Here is a 10,003-nt window from a genome sequence, read left to right as displayed (position 1 = left end):
CCTCAGGGAGCCCCAGTCTGAGGGGAGACACAGCCCTGCCCTCAGGGCCCCCAGTCTGAGGGGAGACACAGCCCTGCCCTCAGGGAGCCCCAGCTGAGGGGGAGAGACAGTCCTAACCTAGGGAATCCCAGTCTGAGGGAAGACATAGCTTTGCCTTAATGAGGCTAGCAAGGTGACTTCTCCACTTGGGGGAGTGAGCTAGGTGACGTGGGAAGACAGGGGCTCTCCAGAAGGCCAGCCTGCAGAGTGAGGGTAGCTCAGAGCCTCTACTGGCCTCAGCTCACAAAACTGCAGGCCTGGCCTTCACTTCAGATACACTGTAGTATGTATGAGGCAGGTCCATAGGCTTTACCCCAGCTTAATACACCTGGAGAGTGCATAATGAGAGAGAATCATGGACAAGAAAGGGCTTCTGGGACAGGGAACAAAGGAGGAGATCATGCTATCCCAGGAAACTTAAGCAGAAGAGCCAAAGGACAGGAAGGACCTGAGAGACTCTGAAGCATCTCTGACGGGAGGAGTGGGCAACTGCTGTGGGCTAGTCTTCCACTTGTTGTTTGGCTTTGGGTGAGGCCTTGCCCTGCTTGGGCACCACTTCTTCCTCTGTAGAACAATCTGCTAGATTGCAAGGTCCTTCCCAGGTGGCCATAGGTGGGCATTCTCTGAGGGCCTGTGTCAAGTGCACTCCACACCCTGCCTCATTTAGAGCTCCCCACAGCTCCCAAGAGGGTAATCCCCACCTCACACAGGTCCAGAAGATAAAATTCCACAGATCAGAAATGCAGATTTGGGACTCAAAGGCTGGCTCCCTGTACAATCCCCCCTCTTCTCATGGGGACACTGGGAATGGTCCAGGTGGGATGTTGTGCTGGTGGGAGCAGGCTCAAGGGACAGCCTGCAGGTCAGGAAGAGGGACAAACAGCATTTGAGCTCAGCCTCAAGGAGACTGGGGGTGGGAGACTACTGTCTGCTCAGTCGTGCAGGTTCAAGAGGGGGACAGGAATCCCAAACTGATGGCCTTTCTGCTTCAGTCCTCCCACCTTGGACCAGCCAGTGCCACCACCAGGTGCTGAGCGGGGGCTGCAGGGGGAGAGCAGAGTGGTTTCTGCTCCCACTGCGCTCTTGGCGCACTCAGTTGAGCTCAAGCAAGAACTTCAGTAGCAACCACTTCAGTCAGTGAAAAGTGTCTAGCAGGGCTTGCCTCAGGCCAGCGGTGAGCTCTGCTCTCGCAGACATGGCTGCTGTCCTCACAGAAGACTCTCATACTCTCTTCTTCACAGTTGGCAGAAACCCTGCCGCCTGCTCACAAGTGACTATTGCCCAGCGGTGTTGAGTGGTCTGTTCCACTGTCACAGTTGTTTCCGAGAGCACACAGAGCACATGTGAAGGCTCCATCACCCCGCCCAGGCGTGGCCATGAATCCACGCTTATTGTGCACTTACTGTGTACCGGCCACTCTTCTAAGACTTTTTACATGCATCCCTTCATATGATCCTCATGTCAACTCCATTTTACAGATGAGGAAGCTGAGGCCTGGAGAGGTGAAGGAACCTGTCCAGCGGAATGAACTGGGAGTAAGTTTAGGTGGTTCTGCTCTTATCACTGTCCTGGATCCCCTGTGTACCCAGGGCCACCCATTCTCTGGGCAAGGGTCCTGCCCAGGAAGTAGAGGTCAGGGACTGCAGAGCATGTGGAAATATGGTCACCATAACCCAGGTGAGGACTGTTCTGGAACCAAGGAGGCCACATTGTGCAGAACCTTCCTAAAGTCTTAATCAAACTGATCAACAGACAGTTCACAGAAAAGGAACCACAAATGACACTTCAACATATCAGAAGATACTCAATTTCATTCATAATGAGAAAAATGGAAATTAAAACAACCTTGAGATACTATTTTCCATACATCATGTTGGCAAAGGTCAAAAATCAAACCTGTGTGGGTACGGCATGAAGGGTAGGTTGTCTCATACATGTCTGTTAGGGGTGTGATCGTACAAACTCCAGGGAGAAATATGGTAGGGATCTAGGGCAATCACAGATGGACCCACCCTTTGATGCAGGGATACCTCCTCTAGGAATTGACACAATTCCTAGATATATTCACAATATCCAAAATGTTTGTATTGACAGGAGACCAGGAAAACCCTAAATATCCAGCAGTAGGGAACTGACTAGTACCCCATGGACCATCTGTACAATGGTGATACCATGAAGCTCATTAAAAACCTGAAGAACACTCTCCACTGGTAGACATAAAAAGATCTCTAAGATATTGCTAAGGGAAAAAAATAAAGGTTCAAGACAGTACATTATCATTTGGGTAAAAAACAGGAAGAATAAGAATATTTGCAGAATCTGTGTTTGCTTATCATGTATGCAGCCTTTTTAGAAGGACAGACAGTTGGCTACAGTTGGGGGGACCTGGAGGTCAAGGGACAAGAATGAGTGGGAGACTAAACATGGACATTTAGAAGCTAACCATTGAAATTATCATTTCAATGAACATTGTTGAAACAATTTCTTTAAAATTTTTTTTTCTGAAAGATTTTATTTATTTGAGAGAGAGTGTGAGAAAGAGAGAGCACAAGTGGGGGGAGGGGGAAAGGGAGAGGGAGAAGCAGACTCCCCGCTGAGCAGGAGCCCATGCAGGACTCAATCCCAGGACCCTGAGATCATGACCTGAGCTGAAGGCAAACGCTTGACTGACTGAGCCACCCAGGTGCCCCTTGAAAACAATTAAATTAATTAATTAATTAATTAATTAATTATTGAGGTATAGTTGACATCAACATTGTATTAGTTTCAGGATAACAATATATGATTTGCTGTTTGCATAAAATGGAAAGTGATCACCACAATACATCTAGTTAGCATCCATCACCATACATAGTTACAGAATTTTTTTCTTGTGATAAGAAACTTTGAGATTTACTCTCTTGGCAGCTTTCAAATAGGCAATACAGCATTATTAACTATAATTGCCATGCTGTATACTACATCCCCAGGACTTATTTATTTATAACTGGAAGCTGGTACTTTGGTCACCTTCACCCATTTTACCCACCCACTTCACCTGTCTCTGGCAACCACAAATTTTCTCTGTATCTATAAACTTGGTTTTTTGACTTGTTTTGTTTTTAGATTCCACATATATGTGAGATCAAATGGTATTTGTCTTTATTATTTCACTTGGCATAATGTCCTCAAGGTCCATCCATGTTGTTGCAAATGGCAAGGTTTCTTTTTTTTTTTAATAGCTGAAGAATATGCCATTGTATGTATGTATCAAAGTTTCTCTATCCATTCACCCATTGATGGACACTTATGTTGTTCCCAGGTCTTGGCTTTTATAAATAATGCTGTAATGAACACAGGGATACATATATCTTTTTGACTTAATGTTTTCTTCTTTCAAGACTTTATTTTTAAGTAATCTCTACACTCAGTGTGGGGCTTGAACTCACAACCCTGAGATCAAGAGTCACATGCTCCTCCGACTGAGCCAGCCAGGTGCCCCTCAAGTTAATGTTCTCATTTTCTTTGAATACCCCGAAGTGGAATTATAATTTCTGTTTTAAATAATTACATGCTTTCTATTCTTATGTTGTAAAAGCATCTATTATGTAATGCATTGTTCATGTTCAACTTAAAAAAAACTTTTTACTCGGGCGCCTGGGTGGCTCAGTTGGTTGGGCGACTGCCTTCGGCTCAGGTCATGACCCTGGAGTCCCGGGATCGAGTCCCGCATCGGGCTCCCTGCTCGGCGGGGAGTCTGCTTCTCCCTCTGACCCTCCCCCCTCTCATGTGCTCTAATTCTCTCTCTCAAATAAATAAATAAAATCTTTAAAAAAAAAACAACAAAACTTTTTACTCAAGATAACATGCATATACTCAGATGCATAAATCTTAAGGGTGAAAGCTTGATGAACTCTGGCACATAGACACCTGGGTAACCGCACTCAGGTCAGACAGGACATACCCGGATGCCTGATGAGGATGGGGAGAGCCTTCACTGTAAAGATGTCTCTCCCTTTTGAATTCTCAACCCACATGAATGTATGGTGTGTCCTAACCAAATACATAGTAAATATGGAAGTGCAAAAGTAATGTGGGCTGTACCCTTCAGGTGAGTGAGGAGATCCCACCTGGCTAGTGGCAGAGTTCTCTGCCCCCACACAGGCCCTGGGTCAGGGCAGGACTTCTGGAAACATCCGTGAACAGAACTGATCTGGCCAGAGGGGCCTTGGTCCCTAGTGACTTGTTATTGGGAGACAGAAAGTTGGAGAGGGGGCTGGGGGCCAAAGGCTGCTGGCCACAAATGCCTGGCACTCTTGTCCCAGTCACCACCTGTCCTGCTCGTCTTCCTACCTGCCTGACATGGCTCCAAACAATCACTGCAGGCCAGGGCCTGGCAGTACACAGGGTGGTTGGATGCATTTCTACATTCCTTATTGACTTTCTTCTTGGTTCATCATCTGTCTCAACCCTCTAGGACCTAAGCTCTAGGAAGGCAGGGACATTGGTGCTCTAGGGTCATTTCTCCATCTTCAGCTCCTAGAACAGTGGCTGGCACATAGTAGGCACACAACAAATATTTCTCGAGAATGAACGAATGAATGAATGAACAAATGGATGAATGAATATTATAGCTTTTCAGAGGCGGGGGATGGGGGGAACTGGGCCCTGGTGAGAAATCCAAGAAGTCCCTCTCAAGCCATCTTTCTCCTCCAGTCGCATCAAGAGCAATGTGGATGGGCGATACCTGGTGGATGGTGTTCCCTTTAGCTGCTGCAACCCCAGCTCACCACGGCCCTGCATTCAGTATCAGCTCACCAACAATTCGGCTCACTACAGCTATGACCACCAGACAGAGGAGCTCAACCTGTGGGTGAACGGCTGCAGGGCCGCCCTGCTCAGCTACTACAGCAGCCTCATGAACTCCATGGGTGCTGTCACGCTCCTTGTCTGGCTGTTTGAGGTAGGCTTTGGGCCAGGTGGGGGCGAGGGAAGTGGGAGTCACCTGCTCCTTTTGGATTTGATGGGTGGGACCTGGCCTGGAGTGCTTGTCTCTCTACTCGGAACCAGCCCTCAGCTTAGCTGTGTGTTAGGCAGGCCTAAGTTTGAATATGAGCACCTCCACTATTTTTTGTTTCTTTCCTATCACTCAAAAAATAGTTTATTGAGGTGAAATTCATAGAACTTAAAATTAACCATTTTATTTTTTTTATTTTTTAAAGATTTTATTTATTTATCTGACAGAGAGAGACACAGCGAGAGAGGGAACACAAGCAGGGGGAGTGGGAGAGGGAGAAGCAGGCTTCCCGCCGAGCAGGGAGCCCGATGCGGGGCTCGACCCCAGGACCCTGGGACCATGACCTGAGCCAAAGGCAGACGCTTAACCGACTGAGCCACCCAGGCGCCCCAAATTAACCATTTTAAAGTGAGCAATTCAGTGGCAGTTAGTACATTCACAATGTTGTGTAACCACCACCTCTATCTAGTTCTAAAAGATTTCCATCACTCCCAAAGAGAAGCTCATACCCATTAAGCAGCATACTTCCCACCTCTTTCCCCCCAGCCCCTGGCAACCATTAATCTGTGCTCTGTCCTTGTGGATTTGCCTATTCTGGACATTTTATATAAATGCCATAATATGTGACTTTTTCTGTTTGGCTTCCTTCACTTTGCATGTTTTAGAGGTTCATCCTGTGCCTTCATTTTTTTCAGTCTGAGGTCTTGGAAAGTTATTTAATCTCTCTGTTATAGGGGGCCGACAGCACTTAGCTTTGGGACTCCTGGGGGGCAAAAGGAGATAATACGTACATCGTGTTCAGGAAATGGGAACTATTTGGATTTGTGCTTCTCTGGAGACTCTGGTAGCAATTTACCTGTTATTCTAATTATTAGTGGGTTCATCTGATCTCACCTGTAAGGCTAAATTCCTCTCTGTACAGAGCTTGGGATGTAGCCATTCGTTCATTTATTGAAGAGTTAGTTCTTAAACACCTAACCAGTACTAGGAGCTGTCCTGGGTGCTGAACGAGAGCAAGTGTTAGTGAGTGGTAAACCAAGGGGATACAGAGGGTGACTCAGGGGCTCCTGCTTTGAGCTGACAGCAGAAAATCCAGACCCCAAAATTCAGAAGTACAAAGCCAGAAACCTTAGGTGGGGAAAGTTCGTCCATTAGAGAAGATTCACTGAAAGTTTCCTTTAAGTAAGTTGCTCTCTTAGTGCTATGGAAGTTCAGACGTGCCCTTGGCTGAGATGACGACTTCTAACTCACCATCTCACAGTAGAGGTACTATACAATCTGGGGCGGGGGTGGGCTGGGAGGGAAGGGAGGGCCTCTTTTAATGTCGAGGCAAATGAATGACGTTTTATTGGTCATTGACTCCTTGAGGCACAGTCTTGGGAATGAGTGGGTAGAGACAGGTGAGAAGCTTACTGCTAGAAGGGCAGAAGGTCATGTTCCCCAAAAACCCATGAAAAGAAGACTGAAAGGATAACAGAAGTCAGTGGGAAAATGGGATTCCACTGGTTGCCTCTCAGTTTGCTCACGTTTCTAGGAAGCTAGTGACTGCATGAGATGAGGACCAGCTCACGGGGAACAGGGAGTAAATGCCCTTGACTTTTAGTTGAGGCCTTCGGTTAGCAGAGCCTGTAATGGGCACAAGGGTGGCTGAACTAATGCTAGGACTCTGGCCTGAGCCTTGCTCTCCTGGGCCTCACAATCCAGTTAGGAGGTGACATCTAACTCATGAACCAAAGGGAGAACCTTACCAAGTGCAAAATTCATAATGCAGCAGTAAGCCTCCTTCAGGAAAGCAGGAGGGGATCAGAGGAGCATGCACACCAGGAGGACTTCCTGGAGGGGAGTTTTTCCACCATAAAAATATTTTATTAAACTTTCAATAGACAATGACAATAACAAAAACCTAAAACTATTAGTTACTAATGTCATCTACTACTGCAATTATAAAATGCTGCTCAAGCACTGATTCAGTAGATGTTTAATGAGGCCCTACCACCACGGGGTGCTGTTCTAGGGGCTGGGAGACTGAATGAAAAAAGATGGATCAGGGGAGTGGACATTCTCTATTAGCAGGCCTCACCACCTCACAGAGTTTGCTACACCATAAAAGGAGAAGTGTAAGAGAGAGTAAACCAGGAATCTGTGTAGAAACAATTGGGTAACACAATACATTAGAACAGTGAGAACAGTACTTACCACATTAATAACCAATTATGGCTGACACATCTATTCATCCTTTCTCTGCACCACGTACCGTGCTCTATACCTACTGACATGTCACAGCATGCACATGAGGCAGGAGACACTCCATCTGAAAATTTGTAAACCATATGAGTAAACTGAGGTTTCTTAGTCACATGGCTTGCTAAGTGCCAGGGCTGGGGTTTGAACCCAGGCATTTTGGCACCATAGCTTGCTGCAATGACTGCTAGTGAACAAATCCGTTTAAACAAATCACCCACTCATCCCCACACTAATCAAAACAACAGAAGTAGAGGAAACCACATACAATGATACTGTTTGCTGAGAAGGGGGTGACTTTAATTTTGTCTAGCAAATAGTTGCCCAACACCCAATATGTGCCAAACACTGTGCTAGGAAGGGGCTAGGGGCATGAGGAGGAGCCGCCTAGGACTAATGCCCCCAAAACGGGTGAGACCTGAGAGGAAGAGGGAGAATGAGTAGCAGGGGCCCTCACCAAGGGCTGAAGCTGAATTAACAAGTGAATGTGCAGAGGAACAATGTTCTAGGCAACCAGCAAATGGTAAAGACCAGAGGAGAGAAAGCGTGGATGGGACCCTAAGAAGCCCAGGTGGCCAGAGAGGAGAATGGGGCTGGAGATGAGGCAGCTATCTTGAGTACCAGGCCAGGCTGGGGGGGAAGGTTCTCACCAAGCCAGACTCAACAGATCCTGCCACACTTAAAGGCCCCGGGGATGAGGAGGCTGGTGGCTTGCACGGTTTCCTAATAGCTCCAGCCCCCAGCTCCTTCTCCCAGACCTCCTCTAAGTCTCTTCTCCCCGCCAGGTGACCATCACAATTGGCCTGCGCTACCTACACACAGCACTGGAAGGTGTGTCTAACCCTGAAGACCCTGAGTGTGAGAGTGAGGGCTGGCTTCTGGAAAAGAGCGTGTTGGAGACTTGGAAGGCCTTTTTGGAGAGCCTGAAGAAGTTGGGCAAGAGTAACCAGGTGGAAGCCGAGGGTGCAGACGCAGGCCAGGCCCCAGAGGCTGGCTGATGGCCCTGGGGCCCCCTCCCCTCCTGAACACTGAGAAGTAGTGGACTCCAAGAAAGCGGATACCCCCCTCATCCAATCTGAATCTCCCAAGGAGGGCGGCCATCTTAGAGAGACTCTTCTTGATGGTGGGATTTAAAGTTTAGGAACCCTAAAAGCATCTGGCAAACATTTGTTAAATGACAGACTTAAAAACGAATGAGCCCCTACACAGTGAATGAGCCCCTGCTAAGGCCCACTACTTTTGGATATACCCTCATGGGGGACTCAGGGGGCCTCTCAGTGAATCACTCTTCGTAACACATGAATTAGGTTCCATCCCAAAGCTACTGGCCACACCTGAGGGCAGGTCCCCTTTTAAGAGTCTGCCATTACAAGTTCCAAGCTGCTTTATTCTATATCTAAAGCGTCACTTGGTGCATAAGCATAGGAGTCTAAAAATGTACTGGCCATGCTGTCATTTTTTTTTTAAATGCCAATATCAACAGGTCAGCCATCTTACTTGTATAATTGTGGAAGGAGGGGGACATTGTACTTTTCTAAGAGTAATGCCCTCTCCAAAGCACTGAGGGCTTCACAAGAGGAATTCTTCAATCATGGGGCAAAATAACTTAAAGACAGGGGATTATTTTCCTCACCAAAAATGTAGTTAAAGGCTACTTTCGTATCACATTCCCATGCCCTCACTTAGCCTGGAGTGAGCCACGGGCTGAGGAAGTCAGGTTGTTGGCACGTTCCGGCAACATCCCACCCAAGTGCCAGCTGACCCCCTTTGGCCTGTCTGTGGAAGCACTAGGTTAGGTGGCTGCCCTTTACTGGAAGAGGAGCAACAATCAGCTAAGAGGCCAACCTTTGGAGACCAGACCTCACCTCTTGGAGGGCCCAGGAACACCCACACAGGTGGCCATGACAGCCTCCATGGACACCACCAATGGTCTACAGTGGAAGGCAAAGCGTCCTCTGGGAACTTCTTCCTGTTTCTTTCCCCAGACACCCATCCTGCAAAGCAATATTTCTGGAATGCCTCTGTACTAAAGAAGATTCCTTGAGACAGTGCATCTTCCCGAGCTAGTGATGGCAAGAGAAATTTTAACTTCTCTCCCAAAAGAGAAAAAAAGGAAGCCTTTAGGGGAAGGAGAGAATGATTTCATTACTGTTCTACAAGTGTTCAGTGGGGAGAAAATAAAGACTTCTGGTGCTGCCTGGGGCATATTCTGGGGCTCTAATTCTCCCGGGCGTAAGATCAGATCAAAGATATTGGGACACTGTCAGACTTTGGTCCCAGGTTTAATTTAATTAGACTTCTGAGTCTCCTTGAGACCAAAGAATGGTCCACAGTGAAAATGCTGAGGGAGTCAGCCACCTCTGATGAGGGTCCTGGAACTCTCTCCCCTGAGGAGTACTGAGAAGCATCGTGAAAGTGCTGCTCTAGGCCCATGTGTAACTGTGCTGTTAACAGCTGTACGATAGACATTAAAAATTACATTGTGTGAAAATCACTTGTGTTAAATGCCTATCTTAGCCGACTTGACAGTACGTTATCACAGCATCCCCAACTCTAGCTAGTATTTGTTAACAAAACCAAATTGCACTTGACCCTAAAACGAAGCATGGCTATCAGTCAGGGTAGCTATGTTTCAACAAGATGGGTGTTACTTCTCTCCCTCTTACCATCTCCTGTCTGTAAGAACAGTGATGATAATAATCTTAACATTTGCTAGTTTAGACCAGA

At 47.1% G+C, this 10,003-nt stretch overlaps 1 protein-coding gene across 1 annotated transcript in view; it reads left to right on the top strand.

Moving 5' to 3' along the window:
- The window catches only part of PRPH2 (peripherin 2), a 29,902-nt gene extending 20,134 nt beyond the window's left edge, over positions 1 to 9,768 (top strand). The window contains exons 3-4 of the mRNA XM_034991129.1: positions 4,735 to 4,981; positions 8,062 to 9,768. Of these exons, the coding sequence (XP_034847020.1) occupies positions 4,735 to 4,981; positions 8,062 to 8,274 (460 nt within the window). The 3' untranslated portion in view covers positions 8,275 to 9,768. The remainder of the gene's footprint in view (positions 1 to 4,734; positions 4,982 to 8,061) is intronic.
- Positions 9,769 to 10,003: the final 235 nt, after the last annotated feature.

This window comes from Mirounga leonina, unplaced genomic scaffold, assembly GCF_011800145.1.
Source record: "Mirounga leonina isolate KUSES-001 unplaced genomic scaffold, KU_Mleo_1.0 Mir_53, whole genome shotgun sequence".
NCBI classification, from domain to species: domain Eukaryota; kingdom Metazoa; phylum Chordata; class Mammalia; order Carnivora; family Phocidae; genus Mirounga; species Mirounga leonina.
The sequence above is the reverse complement of the archived record's forward strand: the minus strand, read 5'-3'. Positions and strand labels throughout refer to the sequence as shown.